This window comes from Crocodylus siamensis, chromosome 6 (assembly GCF_052110815.1).
Source record: "Crocodylus siamensis isolate JL-2025a chromosome 6, ASM5211081v1, whole genome shotgun sequence".
NCBI lineage: Eukaryota > Metazoa > Chordata > Crocodylia > Crocodylidae > Crocodylus > Crocodylus siamensis.
The window spans coordinates 95,674,560-95,693,216 of NC_143400.1; the positions used below are offsets into that span (position 1 = coordinate 95,674,560).

The 18,657-nt window shown below is 50.8% G+C and overlaps 1 protein-coding gene across 7 annotated transcripts in view; it reads left to right on the forward strand.

The window, feature by feature from the left end:
* LPP (LIM domain containing preferred translocation partner in lipoma) overlaps positions 1–18,657 on the forward strand; it is a 423,011-nt gene that overhangs the window by 321,379 nt on the left and 82,975 nt on the right. For all 7 annotated transcript variants that reach the window (XM_090050830.1, XM_090050829.1, XM_090050835.1 and 4 more), the window contains one exon: positions 520–643. In XM_090050830.1, coding sequence (XP_089906956.1) covers positions 520–643 — 124 coding nt within the window. The remainder of the gene's footprint in view (positions 1–519; positions 644–18,657) is intronic.

The following is an 18,657-nucleotide window of genomic DNA, read 5'->3' on the forward strand; positions in this document are numbered from 1 at the left end:
CAGAACAAGACTGATCCTTCTGACCCGTACTGCAGCGTTGCGTCCAGCCTACCTTTATATCGTTCAGATTACCAGCCCTTTCACCCGTACCCTCAGGAGCCAATCCTAAAGCTGCACACTTTTGCTATGAAATGCTGTTCAGACGACATTATCCCCAAAATAAATTTGCTCCTCTGTTTTTTGGTCTCAGACTGGCGTGCCCTAAGCCTGGCAGCTTGGGATAGACCCATAACCTTTTGGGCTTACTCTCAAAAGTTGTCTGGGCCCCTAATCACTAGCCACATTTACATCGCTGCTAGTGTGCCAGCCTGCCTCACTCAAAGTAAGTATATTGTCCTTTATTGGCGTTTGGAAGAGACATGTTTTCATTTTATTCAGGGCGACGTGTAGTCCTCCAAAGACTTGGGTAGAAAAAACTAGCAACCAAGAGTGATCTTTAAAGTGAGACACTGTCATACGTCGAGGCGTAGGTTATGCCCACCCAGAGACCTCATGCGATGCATGTTCTTCTCTTCCCAGGGCGGGTACCCTGGTTCTGGCCCAGCGTCAAATGCTCCTGTCTTCAGACCAGAGGATGAGCTGGAGCACCTGACCAAGAAGATGCTGTACGACATGGAGAACCCTCCCTCGGATGACTACTTTGGTAAGTGCCACGTCACGCTCAATAAATCTCACGGTGCCCCTTTGCGTATTTGCCAAGGTCCATCCTGGGAAGATGTGACAAGTGAGCGCAGTGTAACGGCGACGGGGTTCGTCATGATGGATTCGTTCAGCACACTTGGGCTGGAAGTGTAATCGTCCGTAGGAATCCCTCTGTAATTTCAGCATAAATCTGATGCTTGCTCGCTGTGTGTTTTAAGTCTTAGCAATGATGAAGTGGAATTGTTCAGTGCCTGATTCATTGTAATGCCCTCTGCCAGCCGCCTCGATAGGCACTGGTCCAACTCCATAGGGTCTCGTTCTGATTTCACATATGTTAGGCACCAGTCAGATTGTGCTGACGCTACACAGGTGTACGTGAGATGAGCAGGGTCCTGCAGCCTTCAAAGGGAGCTACACCAGAGCAGGATGTGGCCCGTTGCAGCTGCACCATTCTGGCTGGACAGGAACATCAGGCTCAGAGGGTAGTAGGCAATGCCTCCATGTCTAGTTGGCAGCCGGTATCAAGTGGAGTGTCCCAAGGGTCAGTCCTGGGGCCGGTTTTGTTCAATGTCTTTGTCAGCGACGTGGAAGATGGGTTGGATGCACCCTCAGCAAGTCTGCAGATGACACCGAGCTGCGGGGAGTAGTAGATATGGTGGAGGGGAGGGCTAGGATTCAGATTGACCTGGACACATTGGAGGATTGGGCCAAAAGAAATCTCCTGAGGTTCAACAAGGACAAGTGCGAAGTCCGGCACTGAGGAGGGAGCGATCCCCTGCACCGGGGCAGGCTGGGGGGACGGGCTGGGCAGCAGCTCTGCAGAAAAGGACCTGGGGGGACAGGGGACAAGAAGCTGGACAGGAGCCGGCAGTGTGCCCTTGGTGCCAAGAAGGCGACCGGCATCCTGGGCTGCATTGGGAGGAGCGGTGCCGGCAGATCGAGGGCAGTGATTCCTCCCCTCTGTTCAGCACTGGGGAGGCCACATCTGGAGTCCTGTGTCCAGTGGTGGGCCCCCCACTACAGAAGGGATGTGGACACATTGGAGAGAATCCAATGAAAATGGTGGTGGGCTGGGGGACCCGACTGGTGAGGAGAGGCTGAGGCAAATGGGCTGATTGAGTCTGGAGAAGAGAAGACCGAGGGGGATTTGATAGCAGCCTTTACCTCCCTGCCGGGGGGGCTGCAAAGGGGATGGAGCTGAACTGGTCTCAGTGGGGGCAGATGACAGAAGGAGCAATGGGCTCAAGCTGCAGCAAGGGAAGTTGAGGTTGGATATCAGGAAAAACTCTCTCACTAGGAGGGTGGTGAAGCACTGGGACAGGTTACCCAGAGAGATGGTGCAGTCTCCATCCTTGGAGGTTTTGAAGACCCGGGTAGACAAAGCCTTGGCTGGGATGATGTAGTTGGGGCTGGTCCTGCTTGGAGCAGGGAGTTGGACTAAATATGATGTCCCGAGGTCCTTTCCCACCCTCATTTTCTATTATACGATGACTCTAGGATCCACGTCCTGAGGTCCTGAAATTTGAGGTCCTGAAATCTGATTGATGTCCCCTACCTGAGTTTGAAAGGAAGCAAGTCCCAAAGAGCTCTGCTGTTTTTTGGAAACACCACTAAGTGCAGGAATGATGATTAGCACACAGCCCTCCGTTCTGCCAAGTCCTTCCTCAGTTGTGTTCAGCCTGTTATACTTCATTAATGACCTGAGAAAAAGCAGCCTTACCTAATTATGTCTTAGAAGGGGAAAAAGAGAAGGATGATCCTGGGACACAACCCTGATCTCTAGCTGGAGGAGGACGTCTTGTCCTTAAACTTAAAAACGCCCTTCTCCTCTTTCATGTGGGAAGGTCATTGCTCTGGGTCAGGACTTGATGCGTTTTGAGGTAGGCACTGACTGAGCTGCACCCTGTGTCTGGATGAATGCAGCTATCCACCTTGGCTGGTGGATTGAGCCAGCATTAAACTCACAGAGGGCAGGGAGGTGGTGGGGATTTGAGTGTGGGAATGGGAAGAAAAGCCCTTGCAGTGGTTCACAGTTAACTGTCCAAACCATTATTTCTGCCTTTGCATCTGCTCTCCATTTCTTTAACATAGTCCCCTGGACTGCACAAGTTGAAGCATCATGTGGCGCACGGATCAAATGATAAGGAAAAGGACAAATGGGCAGAGACGTCGACTCTGATTTGCATTAAATATTGTCCGCCCAAGGTCTAAGTGCCGTGGTAATTGTAGCATACCCGATATCTGTCAGCTAATCGCTTTATTAGCTTGAATTTAGAAAACTGGATTTCAGCGTATTCAAAGTTGGTTAAGAGCAGATCAGTCTCGAATCGAGGAATCTAATTAACCTTGCTGGAAAGCTTCAAGGCGTTCTATTAAGTCATGAAAATAATTTGCCCCGATAATTACATTTGAAAGGCTGCAGAAAGGTCATCTTCTTTGGTCCGTCAGCACTTTGCCTCCTCCTGCTAGAGTGTGTCCCTTTCCATGCCTGCGATTTCCATCAAGCCGTGCGCGCTGTTTCCAGATACTCTGCGACACAGCTGATGTTCTCAGTCGCGTTGGGAAGCCACTTACTTGGCCGGTCAAATATTGTCAATTGACCACATATTTTCTGACCTGTCAAAGATTATAGCTATTTTACAAAAAAACACCTATTTTTTTTGTAGCTTTGTTGATAGAAATATGATTTTTATTTTTTTTAATGTATTTCTGAGCCTATTGTCTGGACCCATTGGCATTTTTTTTTCAATTTTTGGCTGATCCTTGACCGCTCAATTGACCAAACTTTATGTGACCGGTCAAATACCCAACCCTATTGCTGAGGCATGGGAGGCCCTGCAGTCCTGTCTCCTCTTAGCCCTGGAAACCTCTGGAAGAGTCCCTTAGAGACCGATCGGGTGAGTTCAGAAACAGGGCAGCCTGCCATCCCATCGGCTCTTGTTTTCACTCCTCCATGCCACTGTAGCTTCACTGGATGGAAATTACTGAGGATGGTTTCAGATGTAAGGGTTCAAGCCAATCAACATTCAAAAAGGGAATTTGCTGAGCCCAGGAGATCAAAGTCATGGCAGCATTCATGGGTAGATGAGGTTCTTTGGGTAAATCTGATCTATTTTATAATATTACATATATATACACACACACATATATACATATATATACACACATATACATATACATACACACATATATACATATACACACACACACATAAAAAATATATATATATATATATTTCAAATAGTTGGAAAAGTTCTTCTTTGCAGAGTTCATGACATTTTCCCCTGGAGGCCAGGGGCTAGGGGTGGGGTAAGAGGAAGAAGATCTGGAGACTCACTTAAGCAAGAGTCACCAGATCATGCTCTGGCCTCTGTCGGATGTCTTGGGCAACCATCATTTGGGGATTTAACCCTGAGAGCTCTTCTAGCCTCCATGGTCTCTCTCTGCAGATGTGGAAATATCATTGTGAACAGGAAGGAATTGGCCAAATGTATTGCAGTCCGTGCACAGTCCCCATGCTGGATAGCACATTAGGTGCTGTTACATTAGGTGTTCTCCTGGCAGAGTATCTGAGCATTTACAAATCTTGAATGATCTACTGTTTTACAGCTGGGTGGCGAGACCTGGGATCTGATCCTGATCTTGAAATCAATGGCAAAACTCCTGTTCATTTCCAGGTGTTAGGAACCAGCCCTACGGGCCTCACCCCAAATACCGCAGGAGGTCAGTGGTGACGCTGGAAACGGAACAAAAGTTTCCAAAGTCCAGGGCTAGTGCCCTAAGTACTGACTCCGGGAACGACCTGACATCAGAAATAACCTCTCACTGGATCCCTTTGAATGAGGGAGGATCTTGCATCCAGGCTGTTCAGGTAGAGGAGGTCTTTTCACTCCCTTCAGAAACACGGTTCTCCCTGGGGCTGAGAGCAGATTTGATCCTTTAGAGAAAAAAAATGAAGAATCATTTCTTGCTTGAAATGCAAGGGGTTGGGCTTGATTGAATTGGCAGAGTTGGCATTTTGACAAAAAAACGGGGAGGCCTACCTCAGTTTTGCAAAAAACTTTCCAGGGGTCTTTCAGGGCCACGGGTGAGCTGAACCTCTGCTTTCTGTCTCATGTAAAGAAGGCGACCCTTCAGGTATTTCCTAGCATCGCGGGATGCAGCCCCTGCTTGAGACGAGGCACTGTAAAGCACAAAAACCCATGCAAACAGCTCCTGGGAACGAGTCTGACAGATGCACAGCCGGTGGAGATGGAGAGAGCTATCATACTGGCCGGTCCACTGGGCAGGATTGTTTCTTTCAACATGTTCTTCAGGATATTACACCCTCGTGTGCTTTCAAGTTATCTGAGGGGCGATGCATCCTAGAGTTTTAAAATCCCCCCGAGTTTTCTGCAGTGAACTTCTGCTGAAGTCTAGGGAATGCCTCTAAGAGAAGCCCTGACTTTCTCATTATCCAGGTGGGCTGTTCATTTATTTCATCCTAGTTAATAGAAGAAGGGGAAAAAAAATCCCAAACCCTCCCCATTTGAATGCATACCAGCTCCCGTAAGAAGCTTTTAAGCCGATTATTAAAAGCGTGTGTTTCTTTACATGCTAATTATGCCTCGTTATGTGGTGTGTCAACACGGCTTTTGTTTAAAGTTACGGTTACGGTGCAGCATGGCGTGCGTTCTCGCCTGAACAACATCTGGGGCAGAAAATGGTAGGTTTTATGTGCCGTGACTGATAAGCTGACAGTCGCTTTCTGTTACATGATCAATCACGATGGCAGGAGGAAAAGAAAGGGAATGGAGACACCACCATAGAGGGCAAGGTGAGGTGTTTTCTCTTCCATGCAAGCTGTGTCCCAGGGCTTTTGACAGTTAGTGCAGGTGCAGAAGTAACGTCCCCTTCCTGTGTGTGCAAATACAAGTAGCGTACGTGCAAATGATGAGGCGCAGGCCGCCGAGAAAAGAAGATGCACATTGCTCACAGGAGCGGAGCGGGAAGCATTAGCTAGAGAGGGCTGCACTGCTGAGACAGCCTGACAGGCCTGCAGAGCAGGCGGCTTGTCTCCAGGGCTGGTGCGGTGTTGCAGTGGGGCCGAGAAAATCAGCAGACACCCCTCGGTGAGGGGTATCGTGCGTGCTAAGCCAGGCTGGTCAGCTACAGCCCTCCCAGATGTCCACGTGGCCAGTTTCACGCCATGGAAATTCTCCACTGCCTTGTCCACGCCAGGGCTAAGACTGTGTTAGCGATTGCAAAAGAAGACCGAGGGGGATTGAACAGCAGCCGTCACCTCCCTGCCGGGGGGCTGCAAAGAGGATGGAGCTGGGCTGGTCTCAGTGGGGGCAGATGACAGGACAAGGAGCAATGGGCTTAAGTTGCAGCAAGGGAAGTTGAGGTTGGATATTAGGAAAAACTCTCTCCCGAGGAGGGTGGTGAAACGCTGGAACAGGCTCCCCAGAGAGGTGGTGCAGTCTCCATCCTTGGAGGTGTTTAAGACCCGGGTAGACAAAGTCCTGGCTGGGATGATGTAGTTGGGGCTGGTCCTGCTTGGAGCAGGGGGCTGGACTGGATGTGACCTCCTGAGGTCTCTGCCAACCCTCATTTTCTGTGATTCTCTGAAAAGCACCACTTATAAATCCTCATCTACACAACACCACTGAGACAGGGAGGAAACGAGGGATTCACGGAGCTGAATTCATGGGGGATTGGGCCGTGGAAGGGAGCGAGCGCTGTGTGAAGAGGGTTGGGAGGGGGCTGGGAATGAGGTTTCCCCCTTCTTTGTCAAACGCGGATTGCTGCAGACAGCCGGGTGAGAATAAAAGAGGAGGCAGGTTCGGATATCAGCCCTGCTGTCTTCACAGCTCCCCTTTCACGTTTTGTGAGTGCCTTTTGGCAAGTCGCAGCTAAGCGGCCAGTCATTCTGGCTTGCTTGAAGTGAGAAATACCGGGTGAGTCACGCCGCCCCTGCACAGCGCCTGTTGCCTCGCGAAACCCAGGCGAGGTGTTGGTGGTGCAGCACTCCTGCCGACTGAGGCATCTTAGGATGGAAAGTGTGGCCACCACGGGCCTGAGATGACACCCTGGGGCGGGCAGGCCGGCAGCGGAGTGGCTTGTTGCGTCACCTGCGGGCAAAGCTGCCTTTCCCACCAGCTTAGCCCCGTTCTGCATTACAATAGCGGTGGGGCCATCGGTAATTTTTGGAGAGCGTCAAGAGAGGCTCCGCTTCACAAGGGCTCGTCTGTATTTCTAGGGCCATGGTTGATAGCCACCGAATCACTCTGCTTTGGTGGCTGTCAACTTGGTGGGCAGAGTCAGACCCCTAGAAATACATGCTCTAAAGCCGGGGTCACGTCACCAGACCACTCTGGTTTGGTGACGTGACCCCTGATTTATGCCATGAAGGAGAGGAGAGGCAAGGCCCACTGATGCTCCAGCACTTACCTTTCTCTTCCCGGTGGCATCTCATCCACTCCTTCCTTTTGTGCCTCCTCTAAGCACAGCGGTGTTCATTATTGTTCCCATGCTGGCCAGACAAGGGCCAGAGAGGCCAAGTTTGGACCCAGATTGGCTCCAAATTTAGGGAGATTTGGATTTCCAGCGTCAGTTCAACTGATACCAGGCTTGAACCAAGAGAGGTGGGGATTGGCACCACGCTGAAGTGGACCTGTTGGCACCTGTGCCAATGATGGTACGGCAGGAGCAGTCTCTGCAGTGCCATGGCTTCACTCACCCTGCCTCAGTTTCCTCAGGGGTCTTTAATACCCTTGTATCGGGGCTTTCGGGATCTGTCTCTCTAGTCACTGCTATGCATCCAGGATTTCAACCCCAGTCCTTCGTGCCCTTCAGAGAGGGTCATGGCAGGCAGCCGTCTTGCTTAACCCAACCCACTGGGGCTCTGAGATCCAACTCCAAGGATGTCTCCAGAGGAAAAAGGGTCTCTTGCATCCCCCAGGGTCTGGGGTTTTTTTCCTTTTCTCTGACAAGCGTGGACTCACGGGGCTCTTCTTTGCTGGGACTCCTCTGCTGCTATTCCACAGCTCCAGCTGAGCACTCTCACCCTTTCCGGGCATCTTATGACCCCTGCCCACCTGTCTCAGGACCACCAGGCCCATAGCCAAAAAGGATCTTGTAGGAAGGGAGCTGATGGGTCATAGGCAAGGCTGAGCCATCCTCCCCTGAAAGAATGCAATAGTTGGGTGCCGGATAGTGTCTCAGAGAGACTAGGGCCAAACTGATCAGAAGGGCTCACTCACCACAGCTGGGTTTTTGAGGGTCCCACATGAGGGTCCTAAAGATGCCCAACTCTTTGACCACCCCAACCTCTTAGTGACATCTCATGTTGAACGCCCAACAATCGAGCTTGGCCCACAGCTCAGCTGGGGTATAAGACACAAGAGCAGAGAAGCGCCTGAGAGCAAAGAGACCATGCTTGCCAAGCGTGGGGAAAGCCGGAGGGAAGAGCGGGAAAGGGTGTGAGATGCAAAGCTGATTTCAAGACTGGTTCAGCCTTAGAAAGGCGTTTAAATGAACCCTTTAGTCGGCTTCACTTTGCTGTCGATAAGAGCTGGATTCTTGCCTACGGCAAGCACGCTCCGTTTTCAAGCCCAATTTTGCACCGCATTTGTGTGCACGTATGACCAACATGAATAACAAGGGAAGTGCCCTCCAACACGTGCCCTCCATCTCACCCAGGCCACAGACGGCAAGATATTGCCTGGCGAGTTTTTCTGAAGCGCCGTTGCTTGCTTTCTAGGCCAGCACAGCTGCAAAAAAAGCTATCTGAATCCGACAGCAAAAGCAAAATTGCCACCTCAGTTCTGATTCCTTAATTGTTATTGTGGGTGACAAAAATGTCAACTGAAGCAGGAAGTTTTGTTTGTAAAGCCCTGGTTCCACTGGAATCGCGGGCAGTCAGCACAATCTTATTTTCACTTGGAAATGGAACTAATTTGATACAGAAGTGACTTAATGGAGAATAAGTACAGAGCATTAGGCTATCTTTGCTACAGGGAAGCTCCCCTGGCCACCGTGTGCGGTAGAAATGAGGTGGAGCGGACAGCAGAAGCGGAAGCGTCTTTTGTCTTGGCTCTTGGTGGATGAAAGATGATTTTCTGGTGTCTGCTAAAATGAAATATCAGGGAAGCCATTCTCTTACGCTACAGCCGAACTGATATAATCATATGAAAACTTAATCTTCCGGGAAAATGATTTACTATTTGTATTGCACAAATGGGCAAAATGTGGAAGGTGCTGTACAAGCAGCAAGACGTGGGACATGTCGCAGAGAAAGTGCAGACTGTGAGGGGGATAGCTGTGAAGGACCAGATACACCCCAGGGAATTATGCATAGAAAAAAATCAAAATTTTGCACGGAAAAATTCAAAATTATGCAGAAGTAATTACTTTTAATTTTTTTCACAAATTAAACTAAATATAACAGTCCTTGAACCTTCTTTAGAAATGTATGCAGGTACTTTGAATATATATGCATATATATGAAATATATATGCACATATATTTATATGCATATATCCATATCCTATATATGGATATATGCATATACATGCATATTTATTTAATATAATATGCATATTTATTTCATATATATGCATATATATGAAATATATGCAGGTATGCAGGTACTTTGCATGGTACGGGGGTAGGCATAGGGTGTGCGTGGGGTTTGTGGATGGGTATGGGGGGTTGTGAAGGAGTGTGGGTATGTGGGGTATGTATAAGTGGGTTTTGTAGGTGGGTGTGCGGCCCACCCACACACATTCCCCACCTGTGATGCACAGCCCCCACTGCCGTTGGCTCAGCAGCAGCAGGCAGCGGGTCCCCGGGGTGCTCATGGCTGCAGCAGACAGAGCCGCCAGTGGCACGAGCCTCTAGCCAAGCCCCAGGGCCTGCGCACACTGGCATGGAGTTGGCCTGGCCCGCTGGCATGTGCCTTAAAACCAAATGGGGCTGGCTCTATGCCAACACATATGGCCCACGGTGCTGCAGGTGGGAGCCACGTGCCACCAGGCCAGGCAGGCTTCATGTCTCCACGTGTGCATTCCCACTGGAGTGCTGGAAGCCCCACATGGAGCTGGCTGGCTTGGCCCGATGGCATGCGGACTGGGAGCCACATGCCTTCAGGCCAAGCAAGCTCCATGCCTCCCCAAAGCATTCCCCATTGGAGCGTGGGAAGTCCCACGTGGAAGCACTGAGCCGGCTGGCCTGACCCAATGGCATGCAGCCCATACCCACCCACATACCCCACACCCATCCACAAACCCCACACCCGCCCCTCTGCTCCTGCAGGCAGGAGCTCCCCTCTCCACTTACAGCGGTCTAGCTGCATGGTTCTGCACCTGCAGGTGGAGGCACAGAGGCTGCTGAGGTTAAATTATGCAAAATTATGCAATTATGTGCACTCATGCCTTTTATGTGCAAAATTGCATGGGCACATAATTGCATAATTCCCTGGGGGTGTCACCAGACCAGAGCATCTCACTATGAATCAGCATCTTCTGAAATGGGAGAAAAGCAAGGCTTTTCTTTCTTGTTTTTTAAGTTAAATAACTAATTACTTAAAAATCAAGTGTTCCTTATGAAGTTACTGGAGGCTGAATCACTGATGCCTTTATTTCATAGACATTAGGGCTGGAAGGGACCTCGGGAGATCATCATCGCTAAAAGCTCACCAGTTCAAGTCCAACTCAAGAGAGCAAGTACCCAGAGTGCTTTCCAGCTTTCTCATGGGTTTCTTCCCCAAGAGGTGGTGAGTCTCAGGGCAGCTCTCAGAGGAGCTGCACCAAAATTGGCCACTGCTGTATATACTAATTGGCACCTCTGTCGTGGATCTCCAGCCACGGGGCCAGGAGCCGTGCACCCATGATCACCTCAGGTCCATCCTGGGGCACGTAACAAAACAGTGAATAGCATGGTGAGAGCTCGTCTTGGCTTTCCTCTTCGTTAGGCTTATTCTGTGCATAAGGAGAGATTTGGGCTGCAGGATTGTCATCAATCTGGAGCATCTCATAGGCACTGTATCCTCGCATGCGATATAACTTTTGAGTTGTGGGGGGAGAATTGTGTGTCTGAGAGAGAGAACCCAGCATGGATGGTAATTTATCACCATGGTTTTCTTTTCAGACTTAGTACAACCTCATTATAACGAACTCTCCCGGGACCCGGAGAGAAGTGCATTAAACCAGAGTGTTTGCTCTCTATTTAAGGCACAGCAATAATGAAAAAATCGGTCCCTGCTATTGGGTTTATTAAGAGCTGGAGGTTGCTGTACACAGGGGTTGTTCTAAGAAGGATGCACACTGTCGCTTTTTGATCTCCAAGTCATGAAATGCATCTGGCCTCGCAACATCTCTAATGGGCCAAAGGGCAAGGCTAGGCTGCGCTACATAAAGGTACAAAGCCAGTGCCTGGCAGGGCTGAGCACACACTCACAACTCTTGGGGTTGCGAGTGTAATCCTCCTTCGTCAGGGGCACTCGGGCCCTGTGACATGGACCAATGGACCACTCCATTTCTGTTGGCTTTGGTGCCGTTTTGCAGCCCGTTAGCCTGCAAACTGGAACGAACACATCGTTCCTGGCTAGCCCGTCGTTTGAAGCTCCCCACCCCAGTTTACTGTAATGGTGCAGCTCTTTAGTGCCATAGTCTTTATTATTTGCTCTACAGAAATGCCCACGATGGCAGCCAGGATCAGGGCCTTGCAGTACTGTGAGCCCTGTAGACTCAAGTCAGAAGCAGTCCCAGTTCCTGAGAGTTTGAAGACCGAATAGAGGGCAAACGTTACCGCTATTTTTCACACGAGGCATGGAGAGATGCGGCGAGTGACTGAGGTCACTGAGGAAATCGGTAGCAGAACTGAGCATGCGGAGGACTCCGTAGGTGCAGGGTTTGGCAACCTATAGCCTTTGGGCCAGATCTGCTGTGCCAAGCAATGGCGCCCAGCCTGCGATGCTGGGATATCGGGGACGTGCCAGTGGCTGGGGGTTAGTTACGTTGTCAGCAGCGATTCAGCACTGCGGGCAAAGCAGTGGCTGGCCTGCCATGGGCCAAGCTGGGTGACTTTGGCCCACCGCTCTAAATATGTTACCGCCTGCTTTTTAGATCCCAGTGCCCGAACCCCAAAACCCTCATCTCACGAGCGTTAAGGGAAAATCCCCCTTTTTAGGGATTTAAGGGAACATCAACACCATGGCCCCGCTAGCTTCCTCTCGCCTAGAATAATGCAGCCACGCTTCAGGCTCTCTCCATGTACAACCCTCATTTTCCGGGGTTAATAACATGACTGTGAAAAATAAGAGGGGGAAAAAAAATACCCTGCTTCCGGATCCAACTTGGTAATCTTAAGTGCTGTTAATGCAATGTGCCTGCTAATGGTGTTGCACTGCAGAGTTTAGATAATTCATGGCTATTATGAAAATTGATAATTCACCATCGTAATCGGTTACTTTCCAGGCTAGCAACCAGCGTGTTATTTGGGGTGGGTGGGCAAAGAATAGGGTTTAATTGCTATTTCCTTTTTAATGCATTGCTGGCATCAGTCTAGAGTTTTTACTGGTGGCTTGTCCTTTGCTTACAGTTTTCTGTGGGCATTTTGAGTGTCGTGGAGTTTCATCAGGAGGGGAAGGGGGGGAACCCCATTAATTAATTAATTGTTTTATATCTGTGAGTAAAATGCAGTAAAGAATAATTAAGCAGAGCTTTCTCATTTGCTGAGTGTTCTCCTCGAGCCTTTATTTCTGGCGGAAATGAACAAAAAGGGAGAAAGTGTGTGAGAGAGAGAGAGAAAAGGAATCGCTTTGACTCAGAGCGTGCGAGATGAATCATAACCCACTTTCTCATCCGAGATGTGCAAAATATTCCGGCACGGCTGTCAGTGTCAGCATAATCAATACGGAGTGTTTTTCAGTTGGCAAAACGACGGACAGGGAGGGGACGGGGACGTATTAGAGAAACAAAAAGGATCCCGGGTGGAAAAAGCTTCTGGTTTCCTGCGGTGGATGGTGCAGGTCTCACGTCTGCTCATGCACTCTTGGGTTGGTCGTGCCACCTAAGAAGCAGGTGTGCCCGACTCCCACTCCGGGAAAGTCTTGGGGATCCAGGGCCAGTTTGGTGCGAGCTGCTTTGCAGATCTTGCAACCCACCTTCACCAAAGTGTGGATCTGCCGGACAGGAAGAAGTAAGCCCGTGTCGACTTGTGGAACATATAGACAGACACTGCCCATCCGGCCTGTTCCAGCATGTGTGACACCACTAATTAGGGCATGCATGGCCAGGCGTGATGCTGTCCCGTTATCTTGCCTGCATGCCAGTCCCAGGAGGGGCACGGAAGACACATCTCACAAGTGCCAGGACTGTGGGGCTGTGAATTTGGGAAGTAAGATCAAATCCGCTACTTTACAGAGAGCTGGATTTCCAAACGCGCTTGTAGTACGCACGCAGTTATTAACGTGTGGCACTCCTTGCCGCTGGAGGTTGTAGAGGCAGATCGTATAACCTGGTTGAAAAGGGGGATGTGATGAATTTGAGGGGGACAGGTCCATTGAGAGCTATGCAAGAGACAGTCGGGGGTGTACCCTCTGTCATCCCCACACCAATGACAGTTGATGCCAGGGGATGGATGCCCCATTCATATATTGCATCTACAGCGTCTCCTACTACCATTATTGGTAGATGGACAAGATGCACCCTTGGTCTTATCCAGGCTGGCACGGATGTTTTTAAGGCAGAGCATGGTGGAGTCTACCCTTTGTGGGAGTAGGTCGGTCAAGATCAGCTTTGCACCCATCCGCAAAGACATGCGGCTTCAGAAGTGACGTGATAGAAATGTGCCTCCGGGCATTTCAGAGGGGAGGAAGGAGTGCATCCCACCAAATATAGCTCCGAGGAGCATTTCAGGTGATGGTTACTGTGCAGATGTACTGTGGAGGCTTTTAACATCCTTCACAGCATCAAGGGCTGGCTGCTGCTAGACACAAGCTATTGAACTCCGGGATGCAGCAGTCTCAAGTGTTGTGGCAAATGCTATAGGTCTCTCTGTGCTTCTCAATGGAGCCATTTTCTGTTGTGAATCCCGTCACTGTCTTGCCTGCCCCTACAATGCTCTTGCAATTGTTAGTTCCTGGCGCTGTGGCCTTGTGCTCCGCTCCTCTGGTAAACAGCAGCATTCGGATTTTAAAATACAATCTCCTCTGCAAATTCCAGACCCAGGCAATATCTGCAGAGGTTAATAACTTGCTCTGTAGCAAACGCGTGCTCTGGGTCTGATTACCCACCAGCGGACACTCAAGCAAATGGTTTGGCAGCATTTAAGTGAATGGTAGCTTTTGTGGGGGGTGGGGAAGAAACCCCCCAACCTTGCAGGGTTGTCATTGTTTTGGTTTGTCATTTTGCATTGGGATTTTTTTTTTGTAAACCCTGCGGCTGAAACTTTAGCATAACTTTGTTATCCGTATGCCCATCAGGATAGAAAGTGCCCTCCATAGGCTGCAGTAAGGAGAAGGCTGCTTCACGGTCCAGATGTCCCTCCCTGATCACAGCTTGCCTGTCATTTCCAAACAGTGTCCTCATTTTTGAGCCACACGCTGGTGCCTGCCTGGAGTCTCATTAGGAGAGGGAGGAAGTGAACTCCGGCGTGATTTTTGCGGAGGAAGGTACCGAGCACTGCTCCGGTGCACGGGATGTCTGTTGCTGTCCGCGTCCGCACCCTGCAAAGGAGATAACTCCAGTCTCGTATCCATCCTTGTTGCCATCACCATGGCCAGGACTCCTCTTTCCCATTTCTCCCTGCAGTTGAAGCTAGTGACACTCGACTCCCCGTGTCTTTTCTGCCAGGGACGAGTTGGTTGTTGGAAGGTATCAGTGCTAAAAAGCTGACTTCGCTCGAGCGAGCGGATGCTCAGGTGAGTTGCGGCCACTGCACACGGTCATGTAATCATAGACCAGTCGGGCTGGCGGGACCCTCGGGGGGTCATGTCCAGTCCAACCCCCTGCTCAAGGCAGGATCGTCCCTGGCTAAACCATCAAGTTGGGCTGGGAGGGACCTCCATGGGTCCTCGAGCCCAACCCCTGCCAGAAGCAGCACCCTCCCTATCCAGACCCATAATCTAACCTCTTGGTAAAACTATCAACCCAGACACAGCACAAGACAAGTATTTAGCTAACCAAACCCTCGCTTCTGATTCAGTCGCCGCCCTACCATACTGCATCTGGCTCTGTGTTTCGCTGGCAGTCGGTCACGAGCCCTTGCTACCTGCGAAGATCTTGGGTGTTGACACCCCGAGGCTTGCTTATGTGTTTGTGAGGGGCTGGGTTGGGGGTTATGGGGCAGTTCAGGAGCCTGGGCAGGCAGTGGGACACGTCCGAACATTTTTAGACATCCCATCCTACATCCTTACATCGATAGGTGTCGCACACTGAGTTTCATCCAAAGATCAGCCCCCGACTCGCGGAGCCTCGTGGCTATTTAGGTGTTTAACTGCCACTAAAATCCATCAGCGCTGGGCACCTCAAGGGGAGTCAGGTGGCTGCGCGCCTCTGAGGATTTGGACACGTCCAGGTGCTTATGTGCATCCAGTTCCCCAGGGGCTGTTTGCTTGCTATTGATTGTCCTGAAGCCAAACCAGTCGCAATCTCTTTTTTTTTTTTATCTTTATCGGGTAGAGAGATTTTTTCTTTTCCTTTCCCCATTGCGAAATACTTGTATTGGCATTTCAAAGAAGTGAAGCACAAAGGCAGATAAAATCCCAACACGTGCCTTCCAGATGTGCCGAGCCAGCGCCTCGTTACCCTGCGTGCAATCGCACTTGTCCGGTGGGAAAGGGGGAGGATTGGAGTGGAAGCAGGAGGAAGGAGCCTGGGAGCAGGAATAACCCCTTCGGTGCAAGTGGGGAGCAGGACGCTTGCACGTTGCTGGAGCTCCTTCCAGACGGCTGCGGGGCTGGTCTCGCGGTCACCTGGCTTGGAGATCTTCAGGATTTCCATAAGAAAAGGGCACCACTTAAATTTACCAGGTGCTTACTAAACTGCAGTAGTTAAACCAGTGTCCAAGGCCACGTTTGAGTGAAACCAGGCTTTGGATGAAGCAGATGAGGGACAGGTTTTTGGCTCAGGCTCTGCGAGCCAGTCTGCAGTGGGGCTCACCCTGATTTGAATGATGCCAGTGCAGCTCCATATAGCAATGTAACATCAGGCCTGTTCCTAATGTCCCAGCCCCATCTTGCCCAGGGGGTGGCTGAGAGTCGCGCGAGTAGCATAGCTCTCTGTCCTGCCAGGGGAGCTGGACGGCCTGTAGCGGCTTCAAAGTCGGGGTCCTTGGAGCGGGGTGAGCTGGGGGCCCTGCTTGGTTAGTTCAAGCCACGGAGATGCTTTTGCTTTCCAGTCCAGAGGTCCTGGGTTGTCCCACAGGCAGTCCAAGCAGGGTGTCCTGAGGGATGCTTGCAAGGGCAGTCTCTGCAGAAAGGCAGAATGAACCGATGCCTCCACCGTTGGTCCCTCGAGCCCCGCGTGGAGGCTTGTCCAGGGCATGGGGTTGATTTTTGCTCTGATTTTCCCACGTCGTTGAGCACGTCCTCTTTTGCAGTAAACCTCTTCATCTTCCGCTCTCAGCTTTTCCGGTCCCTTTGTAATTTAGTGAGTGCTGACAGCAGAGCATGATGGGGGAGCGGGAAGTTGCTGGCCTCTGGTCCGTCCAATGTGGCTTAATTGCTTTTCGCACCATTGCCGGGAGGTGCATTCATCTTTTTATTACCTGTCTCCTTTCATGAAGCAGTACTATTCCACTGAGGATCATAGAGCCGGAAAAGCCACTTGCAGCCCCGAGTCTTGAATCAACAACCAAAGTCCCGGGGTTCCCGCTATCAGCATTTCTATGCAGATAATCACATTTCTGGGAATGCTTTGCAGCCAGCGTGGGCCGGCGGAGGAGGGTCTGAACCGTTACAGATGTCCCGGTGCGTCTCGCAGGCCTGTGACTTGGAGCCCAGTCCACCTTAGGCACATGCACCTTGTAGGTCACATCCTCAGCTGGCTCGTCCCAGTTTGACCGGCGGTAACATCAGCTTGAATGGGGACCGGAGCCAGACATTACTACAGGAGCGCACTGGGACGGTGCTGCCGTTTGCAACCTGTTAGCGGTCTCGGGGCTGGCGATGGCAGACGCAGCAAGGGTTCGTGCTGCAGGGAAAGACCTTCGACAGCTTTCCTTCCAGCCTGCCTGTGTTGGCTCCCCTTCCCTCGCCGCTAGTAAGTACCCTTCGGTAACCCTGGAAGCCACAAGCACAGCCGTCCCTAGCAAGAGGCTTTTGCCGTATCTGCAAGAGAGCGGGGAGAAGGGTGATACGCCTTCCCAGGATCCCAGCACATGTGTCGGCTTCATCACATCTGGGCCTCGTTACTGAGGGGGGGAGGCTCAGTTTCCCTGTGAAGTGGTGTCGGAGTGATGAACCCCAGGCTGGCGAAAGCCAGACGCAGGCCAAATGTCGCAAAGTTTGGACGCGGATCTGAAACGAAGCCGCAAGCTTTTCCAGCGCTCCGGTCTGGAAGCTCACCGGAGACTTCCCAGGAAGCGCCTGGCCGCGGCGTTTCAGCACGCCTCCGAGCAGGGGGAAGCCAGGGGGAAGGAGGAATCATTTAAAAAAGAAATATGCAACCAAACCCTATTCGCTTCGACTTTCGGGCCCTTTGTTATTCCCTTTAAGTGGGCCTTGTTTTGCACCGCTTCCCTGTTCTGGTTGCTGACTGAAACAAGCCACCGTGTTTCCCAGGCCCAGGAGGGTTTCCGCTTTGAGAACGATGCCAGCTGACCGGTCTGCCCAAGAAAGCTGCAACCAGCTTCGTTCAAGGTGGGGATTTAAAAGGATGGCATTAAACCAGCCCCTCTGTGGCTGTTCCTATCAATTGAAGAATGACTTAGGTCAGTTTAACTTATGTCAGATAGATGCAGGCTTAAGATAAACTGAAATAAATTGTGTCCATATGCACTCTAAATCTTAATTGTGATCTAAATTGGTTTTAAGGTCATGTAGATAAGCCTGTGGGCTTTAGGTATCATGCCAAAAAGTTCTCTGAAGCTTTAATATGTGATGTGATATGACGTGATGTATACCCTTTGGGAGATGCAACCTTTGGGGTTCATGGAAAGTGGAGGAGAGACAGGAGTGAGGGGCTGAGGATAGGAAGGAAATAGGGAGTCACATCCAGAAGACAACCAGAGACCAGAAAGGATGTTGTCTTCAGCTGCAGATAGGGAAATCGCCACTGCGGTATCTGCAGAAAGGTAAATTGACTCTTTTTGAGAGCCAGGACTCAGCGATGTCAGGAGAGAACCGGAGGAGAGACAGAGCAATTGCTGCTGCTTCTCCGACAAGGGCAAGATTCAGGAGGGGGCCGGAGGTAAATGGCTGGTTGATTGCAGAAGACTCCTCGCTGAGCAGAGACCACATGGGCTGGATGCTCAGAGCAGGCAGAGCCGCGGGCTTTCTCCCCTTGGGCGCCGACGGGGCTGGGCAGCAGCGTGAGAGCTGTTTCAGTGTGGATGTTGCATAGGAGTTAAAGTGGGCAGTTGCTAAAGCATCTTGCTCATTTGTTTGTGCAGCTCAGTGTGTTTTAGAGGCTTGCCCAAAGCTCGCTCAGAGCCCAGGGCACCTTCCCTGTAGCCTCTTGCTAGTCACCAGATCTTAGTGGATCTCCGTCGAGGTGATGTGCATCATGCAAACTGAGGGCTGGAAGGGAGCTCAGGGGGTCGCATCTAGTCCAACCCCCTGCTCCAAGCAGGACCAGCCCCAGCTACACCATCCCAGCTAGGGCTTTGTGGAGCCGGGTCTTCGAAACCTCCAAGGACGGAGATCCTTTTAAGGGTGGCATGCAGTATCTGCCCCGTTCGGTGCACAAGCCCCTATGTGCAATTCACAGGATAAACCCAGAAATTTTAAATAGGAATCCACAGCGTCCTTCGGCCCTTCTGGGGGTTTCCTCAGCTTTGTGCAATGGAAGAACTATTCTGTTATTTTTC